The 18,117-nt window shown below is 45.9% G+C and overlaps 1 protein-coding gene across 1 annotated transcript in view; it reads right to left on the bottom strand.

Annotated features, from left to right (window-relative positions):
• The window catches only part of LCMT1 (leucine carboxyl methyltransferase 1), a gene marked incomplete at its 5' end in the record, with an annotated part of 41,742 nt that extends 25,365 nt beyond the window's left edge, over positions 1-16,377 (bottom strand). Inside the window, 4 exons of the mRNA XM_044915271.1 lie at positions 1,279-1,355; positions 3,419-3,540; positions 5,411-5,502; positions 16,322-16,377. Coding sequence (XP_044771206.1) covers positions 1,279-1,355; positions 3,419-3,540; positions 5,411-5,502; positions 16,322-16,377 — 347 coding nt within the window. The remainder of the gene's footprint in view (positions 1-1,278; positions 1,356-3,418; positions 3,541-5,410; positions 5,503-16,321) is intronic.
• Between the last annotated feature and the right edge of the window lie 1,740 nt (positions 16,378-18,117).

Below are 18,117 nucleotides of genomic sequence, written 5' to 3'. Positions count from 1 at the left end.
ACTCAGAACTTGATCAAGATAGGTCATCAAGAATGTTCCCGATGTTCCAGTGTTTTCCAAGCCATATCTAGTTTCCTGCCTCTTCTCCAACAAAATTTTTAACACAGTGCTTATTCTCACAGTTAACTGAAAAACAGACTCCTATTCAGACCTGAAGTCAGTAACATTTATGTGATGAGTCTCCTCCTTCACAATATGCAAAAATCAGACCTCAGAGAGCCGAATCCTCTATCAAACAACCATACACAAAGGCCAAAGCATTTTTCAGCCCAGAAGCCACCTCTGGGCTTACGTGAGAGCCCACTTACTCTTACTTCACTCGGGGATCCAACAAGCTAGGTTGTCCTCTGCAGATGCCCAGCCTCAGACGCCAGACGGCAAGTAAAAAACATATTTACTGTAACAGAATCTTGTATTTGAAAGGGTGAAAACCTTGTTTTCATAGGATAAAGTAGAACAACCTCATACTTGAAAAATATTTCCAGATGATGAGAATCAGACATCTATGAAGGACAAGCTGAAACTTTTAGGTTCACTCAAAATTTTTTTAAATGTAAGACTTGGCATTTTATTGAAATCACTCATTTAAAAACAGGGAAGGGAGTACAGGTTAAAACCACTAAAAAACCTTGACCTTGGGCTTGAGGCCAGGGTTTAAATCTCAGCTCCACCCTTTCATCCACAGGTGCCCTGACGGAAATTCGCTTCACTGCTTTGAGCCTTGGGTCCCCCCAGAATTCACGAGTCTGCTCTGAGCACTGAATGATGATCCAAGTGAAGCATTTCACATGGTGCTACAAAAGGTCCCAGCAGAGATTCACAAACTCATCCTCTACAACTCTGCAAACTTTTTAAAACCTGGCCTCAGGGTCGCCCCTGGAAAATCTCACGTATGACTAAATTCAGCCTCGTCATCATTTACTCGAACAATATATACTCGGCATCTGCTCTGGGCCTGGCACCTCTCTATGCCCTGGAGATATCGAAGTAGACAAAAGACACAGAACAATTCCGATGATTAAACTACTGTAGGTCATTTCTTTTCAAGGTTCAGAGAAATGACATTCATGGACAGAAGAGTCTCAAGGGAGGGTGTGTATTGCATTTGGAAGACTGTTCGACAGGTATGGAATGAGGATCCTGGGGCCAGCAAGAAAGAAGGGAGGGGGTCCAAGGGAAGAGCCCCCAAAATGAGGTCTCCAGCACGCAGACCAGCCCTCTACTGACCGCTGCCTCTGAATCTACCCGGCTCTGTCCTCTGGTCCAAGCCACACTTACTTGATGCTGTGCAGCTTTCTCGTGACTATCGTTGGAAAGTCGACCTCAAAATATTTACTTGGGAGAAGATCTTCATCCTGAGAAAAAACACACAGTAAGTTTTCTAATTCTATATTCCCTCATACATTGACTGACCATCTTCACGTACTGAACACTAGGCCCCAAACAGCAAAGGCCTTAGGGCCTTAGCACCTTAAATTAGGAACAATACGGTCAGAAATGTATTTTTTAGGTGACTTTGGTCTCTGCATAGAGAACGGATGGAGGACAAAAGTTAGGAGGATCTCACAGCCATCCAGGAAGAAGGTCCAGGGAAGAAGTCATGGGGAGCCTGAACTGGGGGAGCCGCCACTGGGATGGACGTGGGGAGGCACTGAGAGGTGCTGGGCAAGTAGGACCTAACAGACTTTTCCAAAACCCAGACTGAGACAGATTAGGGAGGGCCAGGAAACCACTGTGGGTGGGGGGGTCGGGTGGGACCAGCATTTAGGGGATCAAATAGGATACAAGAGCAAATATCACAAAGCATCCCCCACAGTGAGAGCAGGCAAGTTTCGCCCATTTGACCTAGACTCCAAAGAGCAAACAAGCATTTTTTTTTTAAAGAAACTTAGATTAAAAAACAAACAAAAACAAAAAAAACCTTTGGACCAATATAATTATCAAACAAACCAAAATTCCTCCATAAAATCTTTTAGACCCTATGCTATTAGCCTTCCTCACTCCTGACAGATAACCTTTCTCTTGGAAGGGGTACCTAGGTCTCGGTGTACCTTGACCAGAAATAAAAATGTCAGACTTATTCATTATTAACCGACCTACATGATGGGGGGAGAAACCAAACCTCGGGACCAAGGCAAAAGGGAGTTGGGCCGAGAGGAGGCTTTTCTCCAATGGCTTCTGCTCACACTGCACACGTTCTGCCCCTGCATTCTGTTCCAGCTCCTTCCACCACACCATGGCCACTGAGGTACAGACGCAACGTGGACAGAAGACCACAAAGACCCCCCTGAACAAGCACAAGGCTCTGTGTAGAGAACAGGGAAGGAACCTGGACTTGGAGGAGCTGCAGTCCATTGTCTGTTCCACGCTCCAGCCCCACTACTGGCTGTCCAATTTGGGGGAGACACAGGCTCTCGCGCCCCCCCTTCCCTATCTGTGTAACCCACCGCCCCACAGAGCTCCCAAGTTAATTCATGAGGTCATGGAAGTGCAAGCACCTCATAAACGTGAGCTCTCCTAACCTGAATGAAAAAGGCAGAGGCAAATGACTGATACTCAGGCCAGGCTGAGGCTGCTGAGTTTTCTCCTGAGTAACAGAAAGGTCGGGAACACTGATGACCAAAGACCTTCTTATCAGGAGAGCTCATTAGGGACAAAACACATATGCAGGTCACGTTAGGCCCACACGCTCTAATTTATCTTGGTGTATGTCTGCAAGAACTCTGGGGAAACTCCCGAACCCATCACTGCCACATGACTGACCTAATAGAAAAAACAGAAAATTCTGTACAAATGTACAGGAAAGAAAATGCAATGGGTGAGGGTGTCGTCGGAAACAGACTGGGCACTTCAATTCCAGCCCAGAATCCAAGACCAGCGCTTCGGTCCTGGTTCTGCACTAACCAGACCCATCTCCTTTCCTGTGAGTGAGCATAGTTACACCTGTTCTTGCCCCCTAACAGAGCAGGTGAGGGATCAAATCAGGGAATAGCTACAAAAGGCCTTTGTGTCATATCACCATCACCCAGCCTTGCACATCCCCAAACTGTATTGAGGATACTGTCACGATGACAATAAAATCTTCCTTATCATCAATATGGCAGATGCAGGGGCTCTGGGTCTCACAATTCCACTGGCAGGCTCTTCCACACGTGCTGAGGACATGTCTACAAGGATTTTTATCATAACCCCTGTTGCAAGAGCAAAGGATGGGAAGCCAGGCACCTATCCTTCACCGAGGCCCTGGTGACATCATATATGTGGCTGATGGTGGCAGCAGGTACAAGCAGCTGGGGACAGGGGGGCGAGATAGGCAGTCACTGCATTCCTTCTGAATATATTTTTAACATTTTTGAACCAGGCGGGCACCTTCACATATGAAACAATTCGGGAAAGAAGAAGGGGCATTTTCATTTACCTTTAATCTCCAGAAGGTGGTATCCATCCCAGCCCCAAGATTTAGAATTTGACAATGACATTCTGTCTTCCGTAGAAATGCCTTTATCAGCTGGCTGACGCCATGGACTCGAGCAAAATATCCTGAGAGAGAGACAGGGACAAGCTCAGTGAGGTCAGAAATCATCCCTGCAGAGCCCACCCCAGGAGAAGAGCAAATGAGGACTCTTCTGCTCTTCTTCGGGGTCAGTGGTTTATCTCTGGACTTCATGGCAGAAATAATGACTTTCACATTCTCTTCCTTTTTTTTTAATTTAAAGCTGCTAGAACCAAAGTAAGTACAATCTATTTAATGGTAGAATTAACTATCTTAAAAATAAAATGGTCCGTAAATTTACTTATGAAAGACAAGTTGGATCTAAATATTCCTTCAGGAAATGTGCTTTTTTGTGGCTAGGTGAAAGCTACTCAGGACTCTGCAAAAAGTCAAAATGACGAGATCATGATGAAAATAATATTTTGGGGTCATTATATGGGACAGATAAATGTCAAAAAAAAAAAAAGAAAGAAAGAAAAAAAGGCCGTATTTCTTACCGTGTTCCCTTCATCTCCATCCGTGCGGGTAAGAGCCTCTGTTTATAAAATGGCCTCACGGGGCACCTGGGTGGCTAAAGCGATTAACTGTTTGCCTTCAGCTCAGGTCATGATCTCAGGGTCCTGGGATCCAGCCCCATGTTGGGCTACCTGCTCAATGGGGAGCCTGCTTCTCCCTCTGCCTGCCGCTCCCCCTCCTTTGCGCTCTCTCTCAAATAAATAATATCTTTCAAAAAATAACAAAAATAAATAAAATGGCCTCACAGACCATCTGCATTGCCGATAAATGGACTTGCTCAGCTCCAAGGGAATGGGAAGCTGGAGCAAAGGCATTGAAAAATAAAAACAGAGGGAAAGGAAGATAATATCTATTCTAAAGCCCTGCTACTTAAGTATAACTACTTTAAGAACAAAATTTGAGTAGCATTTAGAAACTTACTGCAATATGACAAGGAATTCTATGTCTATTGATTATCCTAATAAGTAACTTGAGCTTCTATTTTATGTGTTTCTTGCATTTTATTTTTCTAGGAAATCATTTTTAATGTATGTTATAGAATATCGTCCACAACAGATTGGTTATTGGAACAAAACTTTAAAGAGGCTCATAACACACTGTTAGGGAAGCACTCTCCTAGTGGGCCCCAGTCTGGAGATGCCAGCCCAGGCAGAGAAAGAAGGAAGGAAAGTCACCTGACACGCTGCCTGGGGCGCCCATCTCCCGGGGCCCCAAGGTGGGTTCCCACCTCTGCAGCGTGGTTAGGAAAGCTGCCTCAGGAGCCCGGGAGGGAGTCTTCAGGCCTCTTAGCCAGGCCTGGCCCCATCTCCCCGATGCCTGGGTTCACCCTCAGCTCCAAGTAAGGTCCATGTCCTTATTCTCAGGAACCACCACTTTACACTTTCTTTGCATTTCTTATACAATCTACCCATAGGCTCCATCTTTAGGGCCAGGATTCCCTGCATGCACAAGGACTGTGGTCATTTAGTGAATTTCTCAATCTCGCTGAGACTGAGACACCCTCCCGTCTCAAATCCTTTCACTGACTTGATAGAAAGGACTTGCAGAGCCTGACAGTGTTACTATCATTTTACTAAGGCCAAGAAAGTAATTCCTTACTTGAACAGACAGTTCACAGTAAAAAATTCTTCCTCTTAAGCACATAAAAATGATCTTCAACTTCACCCCCACATAAGAGGAATATAAAATAAAATTACTGTAAGATACCATTCTTCATGTATCAGATTAACCATGATGAAAAGGTTCCTAATACACTGTGTTGGTGAGGATGTTGGAAAATGAGCACTTTCATACGCCACTGGAGAGAATGAACACTGGAACTCTCTCTTTTGTAGAATGAATCCCTAAAAGCTCAGGTCTCTGGGCTGATGAGGGGACGCTGGGAGGGAGGGGGTCACTTGCCTCTGTTAATTTCGGGGGCCTTCCTCTCCTTAGACAGTCTTACAAAATGCTGGATGTAAGGGTCATGCCAGTAGCCAAGGCTTACTGCAAACCTGGAAAGGAGGAAAGGAGGCAGGTGAGTTGAGGTCAGTAGGATCTGACCCAGTTCTCAGGAACCAGGTCAAGAAGGAAAATCATCTACCTCAAAAGACCAACAGAGGCACGTCTGTTGGTCCAACAGAGGTGCTCCATTACAAATGTCAGCAGACTCAGCCATCCATCTTGGTGCTCATACACACGGCCCCTCACCCTCCCCATGGTGCCCATTTCTTCCCTCTCTTTACTCATGTGGCTAACTCCTTCCCCAGGACCCTAGAGAGGACAGAACCTCACCTCATCTCTCACCAAGAAGACCTGCTACCACCTATTCCCTCAGCAAACTTACTGGCAAGAGCCAGTCAGACAACTCTGCTCGACCAGAAGTTCTGTGTCTGTAGGAAAGAAGATCCAGGATTGTTTTGTAAAACTCATGAATGACTACCTAAGCATTTCCCCCGGCTCTGTATTAGGTACCAGTCGTTGCTTTCAGCACGTTGTAGTGGGGAAAACCAGAAACAAAGAAACACAACAGCTACAAGCTAGAAAATGCTAGAGACAACCCACAGAATGGGAGAAGATATTTGCAAATGACACTACAGATAAAGGGCTGGTATCCAAGATCTATAAAGAACTTCTCAAACTCAACACCCAAAAAACAAATAATCAAGCCAAAAAGTGGGCAGAAGATATGAAAAGATACTTCTCTGAAGAAGACATACAAATGGCTAACAGACACGTGAAAAAATGTTCATCATCATTAGCCATAAGGGAAATTCAAATCAAAACCACACTGAGATACCACCTTACACCTGTTAGAATGGCAAAAATAGACAAGGCAAGAAACAACAAATGTTGGAGAGGTTGTGGAGAAAGGGGAACCCTCTTACACTGTTGGTGGGAATGGAGGTGCCTCAAAAATTTAAAAATAGAGCTACCCTATGACCCAGCAATTGCACTACTGGGTATTTACCCCAAAGACACAGATGTAGTGAAAAGAAGGGCCATATGCACCCCAATGTTCATAGCAGCAATGTCCGCATAGCCAAACTGTGGAAAGAGCCGAGATGCCCTTCAACAGATGAATGGATAAAGAAGACGTGGTATATATATACAATGGAATATTACTCAGCCATCAGAAAGGATGAATACCCAACTTTTACATCAACATGGATGGGACTGGAGGAGATTATGCTAAGTGAAATAAGTCAAGCAGAGAAAGTCAATTATCATATGGTTTCACTTATTTGTGGAACATAAGGAATAGCATGGAGAACACTAGGAGAAGGAAGGGAAAAATGGGTGGGGAGGGGAATTGGAGGGAGAGATGAACCATGAGAGACTATGGACTCTGAGAAACAAACAGGGTTTTAGAGGGGAGAGGGGAGGGGGGATTGGTTAGCCCGGTGATGGGTATGAAGGAGGGCACGTACTGCATGGAGCACTGGGTATTATACGAAAACAATGGATCGTGGAACACCACATCAAAAACGAATGATGTATTGTATGGTGACTAACATAACATAATAAAATTTAAAAAAAACTGTAATAAATAATAGGACATTGAACTTCAGATGCTTCAGCACCTAATATAAGTCGAATTTGGTACAATAAAGAATTTTAAAAAAAAAAAAAAAGAAAGAGCCTGCACTCTCTGGTCTACACAACGTGCAAAATGCTATGGTAGCCTAAACTCTCTCCCGTCTACACTACAAGGAATCAAAGTTTTAGTGTTCTAAACCAGGGAGCTGAAGCCCAGATTACCACTGAAGGTCTTCTGGCAACCATGAGGAAACCAGCCTTAGGACAACCAGAAGTAGGGAAAGGAGCCTGGATCCCAAAGGCCATGTGAAGCCATTTTGGCCCTTGCCCCTCAATGGATATCTTGTGAATTAATAAATGTCTTTAACATTTCAACCAAATGGAGGGGCACCTGGGTGTCTCAGTTGAACGGCCAACTCTTGGTTTAGGCTCAGGTCATTTTCTCGGGGTCCTGGCATCAAGCCCCGTGGCGGACTCCGTCCTCAGCCAGGAGTCTGTTTCAGGATTCTCTCTCCCTCTGCCCTTCTCCCGCCCCGCACTCTCTCTCTCTAAAATAAATAAATCTTTAAAAAAAAGTAATAAATAAAAAAAATAATAAAAATAAAAATAAGTAATAAATAGAGGGAGCGGAGCAAGATGGCGGAGGAGTAGGAGACCTGGATTTCGTCTCCTCTCAGGAATTCAGCTGGATAGGGATCAAACCAATCTGAACACCTACGAACTCAACAGGAGATCGAAGAAAAGAAGAGCAACAACTCTCTGAACAGAAAAGCGACACTTTCTGGAAGGTAGGACGTGCGGAGAAGTGAATCCGAGGCAATATTGAGGAGGATAGACGGGCGGGGGGGGGGGGGGGGGGCCTCTGTCGGCCGCTTCTGGGGAGGGACAGAGCCCCGGAGCACAAAATCGGAACTTTTAGAAGTCTGCTCCGCTGAGGGACGTCACTCCGATGGCTAAGCAGGGGGTGGAACCCTCGTGGGACAGTGTGGTCTCAGGACCCTCGGGGTCACAGAAAGACCGGGGGTGCCTGAGGGTGGCAGAGCTCCCAGGTATCGGAGCGGGGAAGCCGGCTGCAGAGGCAGAGCCGAGGCACAGGCTCTCAGCTCGGGGTTGCCATTAACCATGATCCGCGGCACAGTTGGGCCCCTGCTTCTCCAGCAGGGACCCAAAAAACGGCAGATCCGGGGAGACTCACCTTCTTCCCCCGGGAGGAGCGGCGCGGGAGCGCACCGCAGGGATCTGCTGGGTTTGAAGACTCCACACGGGGTCGGATGCCAGAGAAAGAAATGCGTGGTCACAGGCCGGGTGAGCACGGAGTGCAGCCGGAGACCGGGGAGACGGGAATGACTGGCGGCTTTTCTCTGGGGGCTCACTGAGGAGCGGGGCCGAGTTCTCGGCTCCTCTGAGGCAGAGATTGGGAGGCCGCCAATAGAACAGATCAATGAAACTAGGAGCTGGTTCTTTGAAAGAATTAACAAGACTGATAAACTCCTGGCCAGACTTATCAAAAAGAAACGAGAAATGACCCAAATCAACAAAATCATGAATGAAAGAGGAGAGATCAAAACCAACACCAAAGAAATACAAACAATGATAAGAACATATTATGAGCAACTCTATGCCAGCAAATTAGATAACCTGGAAGAAATGGATGCATTCCTAGAGATGTATCAACTACCAAAACTGAACCAGGAAGAAATAGAAAACCTGAACAGACCTATAACCACTAAGGAAATTGAAGCAGTCATCAAAAATCTCCCAAAAAACAAAAGCCCAGGGCCAGATGGCTTCCCAGGGGCATTCCACCAAACATTCAAAGAAAAACTAATACCTATTCTTCTGAGGCTGTTTCAAAAAATAGAAATGGAAGGAAAACTTCCAAACTCATTTTATGAGGCCACCATTACCTTGATCCCCAAACCAGACAAAAATCCCATCAAAAAGGAGAACTACAGACCAATATCCCTGATGAACATGGATGCAAAAATTCTCACCAAAATACTAGCCAATAGGATCCCACAGTACATTAAAAGGATTATTCACCACGACCAAGTGGGATTTATCCCTGGGCTGCAAGGTTGGTTCAACATCCGCAAATCAATCAACGTGATACATTAACAAAAGAAAGAACAAGAATCATATGATCCTCTCAATAGATGCAGAAAAAGCATTTGACAAAGTACAGCATCCTTTCTTGATCAAAACTCTTCAGAGTATAAGGATAGAGGGTACATACCTCAATATCATAAAAGCCATCTATGAAAAACCTACAGCGAATATCATTCTCGATGGGGAAAAACTGAGAGCTTTCCCCCTAAGGTCAGGAACGCGGCAGGGATGTCCACTCTCACCACTGCTATTCAACATAGTATTGGAAGTCCTAGCCACAGCAATCAGACAACAAAAAGAAATAAAAGTCATCCAAACTGGCAAAGAAGAAGTCAAACTCTCACTCTTTGCAGATGATATGATACTTTATGTGGAAAACCCAAAAGACTCCACCCCAAAACTGCTAGAACTCATACAGGAATTCTGTAAAGTGGCAGGATATAAAATCAATGCACAGAAGTCAGTGGCATTCCTATACACCAACAACAAGACAGAAGAAAGAGAAATTAAGGAGTCGATCCGATTTACAATTGCACCCAAAACCATAAGATACCTAGGCATAAATCTAACCAAAGAGGCAAAGAATCTGTACTCAGAAAACTATAAAATACTCATGAAAGAAATAGAGGAAGACACAAAGAGATGGAAAAACATTCCATGCTCATGGATTGGAAGAACAAATATTGTGAAGATGTCAATGCTACCTAGAGCAATCTACACATTCAGTGCAATCCCCATCAAAATACCATCCACTTTTTTCAAAGAAATGGAACAAATAATCCTAAAATTTGTATGGAACCAGAAAAGACCCCACATAGCCAGAGGAATGTTGAAAAAGAAAAGCAAAGCTGGCGGCATCACAATTCCGGACTTACAGCTCTATTACAAAGCTGTCATCATCAAGAGAGTATGGTACTGGCACAAAAAGAGACACATTGATCAATGGAACAGAATAGAGAGCCCAGAAATGGACCCTCAACTCTATGGTCAACTAATCTTTGACAAAGCAGGAAAGAAAGTCCAATGGAAAAAAGACAGTCTCTTCAACAAATGGTGTTGGGAAAACTGGACAGCCACATGCAGAAGAATGAAACTGGACCATTTCCTTACACCACACACAAAGGTAGACTCAAAATGGTTGAAAGACCTCAATGTGAGACAGGAGTCCATCCAAATCCTAAAGGAGAACACAGGCAGCAACCTCTTCGACCTCAGCCGAAGCAACTTCTTCCTAGAAACATCACCAAAGGCAAGGGAAGCAAGGGCAAAAATGAACTATTGGAACTTCATCAAGATAAAAAGCTTCTGCACAGCAAAAGAAACAGTCCACAAAACCAAAAGACAACCGACAGAATGGGAGAAGATATGTGCAAATGACATATCAGATAAAGGTCTAGTATCCAAAATCTATAAAGAACTTCTCAAACTCAACACCCAAAGAACAAATAATCCAGTCAAGAAATGGGCAGAAGACATGAACAGACATTTCTGCAAAGGAGACATCCAAATGTCCAACAGACACAAGAAAAATTGCTCAACATCACTCGGCATCAGAGAAATCCAAATCAAAACCTCAATGAGATATCACCTCACACCAGTCAGAATGGCTAAAATTAACAAGTCAGGAAATGACAGATGTTGGCGGGGATGCGGAGAAAGGGGAATCCTCCTACACTGTTGGTGGGAATGCAAGCTGGTGCAACCAGTCTGGAAGAGAGTATGGAGGTTCCTCAAAAACTTGAAAATAGAGCTACCATACGATCCAGCAATTGCACTACTAGGTATTTACCCCAAAGATACAAATGTAGGAATCCAAAGGGGTACATGCACCCCGATGTTTATAGCAGCAATGTCCACAATAGCCAAACTGTGGAAAGAGCCAAGATGTCCATCGACAGATGAATGGATAAAGAAGATGTGGTATATATACACAATGGAATATTATGCAGCCATCAAAAGGAATGAGATCTGGCCATTTGCAATGACATGGATGTAACTGGAGGGTGTTATGCTGAGCGAAATAAGTCAATCAGAGAAAGACATGTATCATATGACCTCACTGATATGAGGAATTCTTAATCTCAGGAAACAAACTGAAAGTTGCTGGAGTGGTGGGGGGTGGGAGGGATGGGGTGGCTGGGTGATAGACACTGGGAAGGGTATGTGCTATGGTGAGCACCGTGAATTGTGTAAGACTGTTGAATCACAGACCTGTACCTGTGAAACAAATAATATATTATATGTTAAAAAAAAAAAGAAGAAGAAGAAGATAGCAGGAAGGGAAGAATAAAGGGGGGGAAATCGGAGGGGGAGACGAACCATGAGAGACGATGAACTCTGAGAAACAAACTGAGGGTTCTAGAGGGGAGGGGGGTGGGAGGATGGGTTAGCCTGGTGATGGGTATTAAAGAGGGCACATTCTGCATGGAGCACTGGGTGTTATACGCAAACAATGAATCATGGAACACTGCATCAAAAACTAATGATGTAATGTATGGTGATTAACATAATATAAAAAAAAAAAAAAGGAATACCTGGGGAAATTCTTCTCTTTTTTTTTCTTTCTTTCTTTTTTATTAAGGAGGTTCCACACCCAGCATGGAGTCCAGTGTGGGACTTGAACTCACAACCCTGAGATCGAGACCTGAGCTGAGATTAAGAGACGCTCAACCCGGGGCGCCTGGGTGGCTCAGTTGTTAAGCGTCTGCCTTCGGCTCAGGTCATGATCCCGGGGTCCTGGGATCGAGTCCCATATCGGGCTCCCTGCTCCACGGGAAGCCTGCTTCTCCCTCTCCTACTCCCCCTGCTTGTGTTCCTGCTCTCACTATGTCTCTCCTTTTAAAAAAAAAAAAAAAAACTTAAAAAAAAAAAAAAAAAGAGACGCTCAACCCTACTGAGCCACCCAGGCACCCCTACCTGGGAAAATTCTAAAAGAAAAAAAAAAAAAGATGAGAGATGTAGCTGGCCCTCTAAGATCCCCTGTCAATATCCCCTTGCCCTTTCTTCCTTACTAAGAGGACCCCAATTTTCTTCAAGGTAATAATCTGCCCCCTGAGAAATTCTCCCCTCCCACATGTTCCTGCAGCTAGGGGTAGGGCCACATGCCTAGTTCTGGCCAATGACACATATGTTGAAGTCCACACAGTAGTGCTTCCTGAAAAGCTATTGCCAGTGTCCCTTTCTTTTCTTCCTTCCTGGAGTACAGCTGCTTAAAATGAACTAAGAAAACGGTGCTATTCCCTGGTACAAACCTATTCTTACTCTAGAAGCAATCTATGAGAGCTCTCAATCAATTCACAGATAAGTTACATCACAAGTCAAATGTTTAAGGATCAAAATGAAAAAAGCAAGTCAAACTGGAAGTGAAGAATGATACAGGTATTGCTGTATTAAAGTATATATAAGAATTTAGTATCTAAATGATGTTTTAAATCCTTGGGGGATACAGACCATCACTAGATGGTGTAGGGACAAAAACTGCTACCTTATAACATACAAAATAATAAAGACAGATGAATGGTCTGAGCAATAGAAGCCAAAACAATAAAAGTACTAAAAGAAAATGTAGTGATTGAAAATGGTTTTTAAAGCAGAATCTAAAAGCCACCAGCCATAAAGTTAGACTGCCAGATTTGGCACCATGAAGATTCAGAACGAAACATATCATGAAATGTATGGTACAAGCTAAACTGAAAGATAAACAACAGTTTGAGAGAAAATACTGCAACATTACAGAGGCAAAGGACTACTATCCTACATATAAAATGTTCCTCAAAATCGATAATAAAACTATAAATAACCAAACAAAAAGACAACCACCCAGCAGAAAAATGGTAAGGAGTAAGGGTTCATGTAAAAAGCTATCAGTGACAGTGAACAACTAAAAATACTCAGTCTTACTAGTGATTATGAAAATATAAATTTAAGGGGCACCTGGGTGGTTCAATCACTTAAGCATCTGACTTTTGACTTTGGATCAGGGTTGTGGGATCAAGCCCCAGTCAGGTTCTGTACTCAGCTGGAGTCTGCTTGAGATTCTCTCTCTCCCTTTCTCTCTGCCCCTCCCCCCGTGTTCTCTCTCATATAAATACATCATTGAAATATATATATATATTTAAAAGAGGCATTATTTTCTACCTGCCAGTTGACAAACAATTTAAGAGACTGAGAATACTCTGTGATTATTATCTCATTTACTATGGGTGAGAACAGAAAGTGACTAAACCTCTTCTGACGACCATTTTGCAGAAGCTTCTCCCCTGAAATCCATTTCACTGGAAAACTCAAACACACATGCAAAGATGTTCATCAGAACCCTATCTCTTTTTTTTTTAAGATTTTATTTATTTATTTGACAGAGGGAGACACAGCGAGAGACGGAACACAAGCAGGGGGAGTGGGAGAGGGAGAAGCAGGCTTCCTGCGAAGCAGGGAGCCTGATGTGGGGCTCGATTCCAGGACCCTGGGATCAATGACCTGAGCCGAAGTCAGACGCTTAACTATGCCACCCAGGCGCCCCTCGGAACCCTATCTTAGTAACAAAATCATAGCCACCCAAATCATGAACACAAGGATGGTCACAAACATACAACCACTCTGTATAATACCATTCAACCATTAAAAAAAACAATGCAAAAAATTATATGCACCGTCTATTCAAATAAGATTACTAAGTGGGGAAAATCACTTCATATTTGTCATTTAAAAAGTTAAGCGTCTCCCTTCGGCTCAGGTCATGATCCCAGGGTCCTGATACCCAGTCCCACGTCGGGCTCCCTGCTCAGTGGGGAGCCTGCTTCTTTCTCTGCCTGCCGCTCCCCCTGCTTGTGCTCTCTATTTCTCTGTCAAATAAATAAATAAAATCTAAATAAATAAATAAATACAGCAACATGTCTTCTTTGGGCAGGGAAAACAGCAGCCCTCATCTTCAGAATATCTGAGATCACAAACTCAGCCCTGCACTATGGACAGAGCTGTGTAGATGCCATCAGTGAGCTGGAAGGCCTAGGCCCTCCGTAAGATGCTGCCTCTCCCAAGAGGTGATCCACTGACCCACTTGCACGTCAAGGGGGACATTTTCGATGCGGGTGACAACAGAAAAACTTCTGGAATTCTCACAATACAATTTCCGTCTTACAGCCCTGGCCTGGTTTCTAAAACACACAGACCACTCAAAACCAGTGAGAAAGAACATGGGAATTTGGAGACCTCATCAGGAAATACAACCTTGAGCATCTACATTCAGTTCCTCATCACTCTGGGGCTCAGAAATACTTACTAGGGGTCTACAAGGCTCATGGCACTGGACACACATGGTCCCTCTCGGCACCATTATTCCCACGGGGGAGACAAACATTAAACGAGATGTCTGCGTAGCAACAGGACTGACTGCCACAAAGGAGATGCACAGAGAACAGATAATGAGCTAGACCTTGTCTGCAGCTGTCAGGGGCCTCCGGAGGGAGCCGCATCTCACATGAGCCAGAAGGCTGGGCACCTTCTTGGACTCATCGGCCTCACCCACATCCAATCTGTCAGTACATCCCATCAGCTCTCCCTTCAACATGTACCCAGAATCTGGATCGCTTCTCAGCACTTCCACCCCTACCATCCTGACCCAAGCCAGCAGCATCTCTGACTTGGAATATTCCAGTAGCCTACTAACTGATCGCCCTGCTTTCACCCTCGCTGTTCTCAACAGAGAAGCCGAAGTGATCCCATTAAAACCCAAGTCAGGTCACCTCACTCTTCAGTTCAAAATCCCCCAGTGGCCACCGTCCCAGGTCCCTAACACCCTATCTGCTACTCTTCCCCTTCTCCCTCACTCTGGCCTTGTCATTCCTGGAACAAGTCAGGCCAGCTCCCTCCCCGGAGGGCTTCCTACTCCCCCTTCTCTCTGCCTGGGACACTGTTCCCACAGACATGCACGGGGCCCACTCCCTCAACCTCCTGCAAGGCTTTCCCCACTCTTGTCCTCAGGGGGCCGTCCCTGGCCATCCCAGCTCAGAGGACAACCCCTTCCAACGCTCCGACAGCATCCAGGACCCCTGATGCGCCACATTCCTTGCCTCTGTGTTTCCTGGCTGATTCTCTCCCCGGAAGAAAGGCTCCCTAACAGCTCCACCAAGGTCTGTTTGGGTCACATCGGGAAGCGCACAAGAACCGAGCCTCTGGCAACTGAGTAGGCGTTCAATAAAGAATGTGGAGTGACTGCAGTCATCTGAGGGAAGATGAGAGCTCGTGAGGCAGGGCGGCTGCGGGAAAGAGCATCTTGGGCAGAGGGAGCAGCCGAGCCGCCCCAAGGCCGGCGGGCACAGGGCACATTGGAAGGAATGACCGGATCGTGTACAGCAGGGAAGGCGAGCGGGAAGCAAGACTGGAGAAGAAGGACCGAGCAGCCGTGCACACACAGAAGGAACGTTTGGGCCTATCTCGAACGGCAACAAGGAGCCAGGAAACTAGGCAGTGACATGAACGAATGGGCCTTCCACAATCCTCTGGCTTCAGGGGGAGATAGGGATTTGGAGGCGGTAGAAGCGCCTGGAAGCTCAGTAAGCAGACTAGAACCCTGGCTCAGACCCCAAATGACCTTAACTCGGAATGAGAGGGCAAAAGCAGAGGTGGAGAAAAGGAGGCAGATTCCAGAAATATTTAGCAGATAAAATCACAGGTCTGGGAGAATGATCACACAAGGGGGTAAGGAAGTAAAAGCAGAGTTCCAAGAGGACTCCTCCCTTTTGCACGTGGGACCTGAAGGACACAGTGGCCCGATTCACGGAGTTGGGGGGGGGTGGGGGTGGCGAGGAGGAGAATACAGGAAGGGGATCTTGAGAAGTTTTGGAAAGAACGGATTTGCCATAATTCGGAGACACTGAAATACAGATTTCCAGGTGGCAGCGGGAGACCCAGGGAACCGTGAGAGGATCAGGAAAAGCAAAGTGAGTCGCCACACAGTACAGATTCTCACCTTGTGGCTGATGGGGAATCAAAAGGTTTCGAGGAACGCAGTAACAGGAGAAGATGTGGGATTCCAAGAAGATCACCCTGGCCAGAGCAGGAGCACGTGGATGGGAGAGGGAGCTGGATGAGAAGCAGGCAGAACAAGAAGGACCTGTTGCAACAGAGCAGGTAGGAGAAGGGACCTGAGCCAGGGGTGTGGCCACAGGGAAGGAAAGGGGAACAGACCTGCTCGTTGTCAGCAATGCATCTCCCACGAGGCTCCTGGGGACCGTCCGAAAACCCGGAGCACGTCAGCTCCCCCACTTGACCCCTTGGTCCTTCCACATATCATTCTCTGACGACCTCTCCAGAATTCTCTCTTGCTCCCCGCTCCCTGGCCCAATGTCAGGGGCCGATGACACAGCCCTGGGCTTCCGTGGCCAGGCTAGTTTCTTCTGCCCTGCAAACACCTATCTGTCTCTTGAAGGCTTCCCCCCTCCACTGGCAAAGAAGGAAGAGCAGTGCTGACATCGAGGAGGCGGCCTGGCACCATGAGCCGGGCTGCACGGCTGGTCGCAGCGGGCCTGGCGCTCAAGGAGACGCCACGTGGTTCTCCGGTTGCACGCAAATGACCTCGCAGAACAGCAGCTTGAGGTGCCGTGGCCCCGGTGATGAAGGGACACAAAACAGGACCACTTGCTCTTTTGTCCAAACAGACAAAAACCAGCTTGTCGTGCCCACCCCAAAATGCCAATCCTCCCCTCTCCCGGCTGATACCAGCGAGTGTCTTCCTTCTGAATGACACCGTCCGTCACGCTCCTCACACCTCCTTCTAGAAAACACTGATGGAGCTACCCGATCCCAGAACTGTCTCGCCTCGCCTCAGCACCCAGTCCAGAGCACACCCCTGCTTCCTTGAACACTCCCCGAAACATCCGCCCAAAGCCCAAATCCTGTAAGTTCTTTCTAACACCCTCTTTCTTACGGATCAGCCCCACAGTCCCCATGACGTGGGTTCCCCCTCAGGATGAGTAACGAAGCCACCGTGTTTAACGACAGGTGTGCTTCCAGTGGCCTTTGTGGAGGATGCTGACCGTCACGGGAGGAACGGATGGTTCCCTTTCTTGGAGGGAATCCTAGGTGTCCTGGGAGGCTAACTGGCTTTCTTAGTGTGATTTTAGGGGCTTTATGGCTGTAACCTAGGGCGGCAGGAACCAGCCTAACCCACAGTCAGTAACTTCAACTAAATAATATTCAGATGGAGGGAAATCAAGGGGTGCAGGGGTGTCCCAGTCAGTTGAACCTCTGACTCTTCATTTTGACATAGGTCATGATCTGAGAGTTGTGAGTTCGAGCCCCACGTGGGCTCCAAAATCAATGTGGATTCTGCTTGAAATTCTGTCCCCCTCCCTCTGCCTCTCCTCCGCCACACTCATGCCGTCACTCTCTAAAATAAATACAATCTGTAAAAAAAAAAAAAAAAAAAGAATTGAGGGAAATCAAAAGTAGTAATAATACTTTATTGAAGGCTACACTCTGTGCTGGGTTTCCAATCTTATCCTGATTCCAAAGAGAGGACTGAGGCATAAAGTGATATGGCCATGATTCAAGCAAGGAATCCCGATATTAATAATACGACTTTCTGACAAGGTTTAAGGGTTTAACACATTACATTGAAGATGCAGATCAAGATATCACAGAACATGAAGGACAGAGGTCTGCAAAATGTTTTCAGATATTAACTTATGGATTCTCCCAAACTTGTTGCATGTTGTTCCCCTGAAGGAAAGCCCAGTGCAAAAAAAGCTTTCATGAAATGCTTCCAGATGGGAAACATACCTGGTCTTTATAGCCGGGACCTAGCCCAGAAGATTCTGATTCAGTGAGTCTAGAGGAGGACGTGAGCATCTGTATTTTCTTTAAAAAGACCCACAGGCTCTGCTGAAGTGCACTTTGGGCTGGGTACCACTGTAGTCTCTGCCATTCCAAACCCAAACTTCCCCTACAATGTTTAGATGTCTGCAGACACAATGGGGGGCATT

This window comes from Neomonachus schauinslandi, chromosome 5 (assembly GCF_002201575.2).
Source record: "Neomonachus schauinslandi chromosome 5, ASM220157v2, whole genome shotgun sequence".
NCBI lineage: Eukaryota > Metazoa > Chordata > Mammalia > Carnivora > Phocidae > Neomonachus > Neomonachus schauinslandi.
This window is presented reverse-complemented; position numbering and strand designations above follow the sequence as displayed.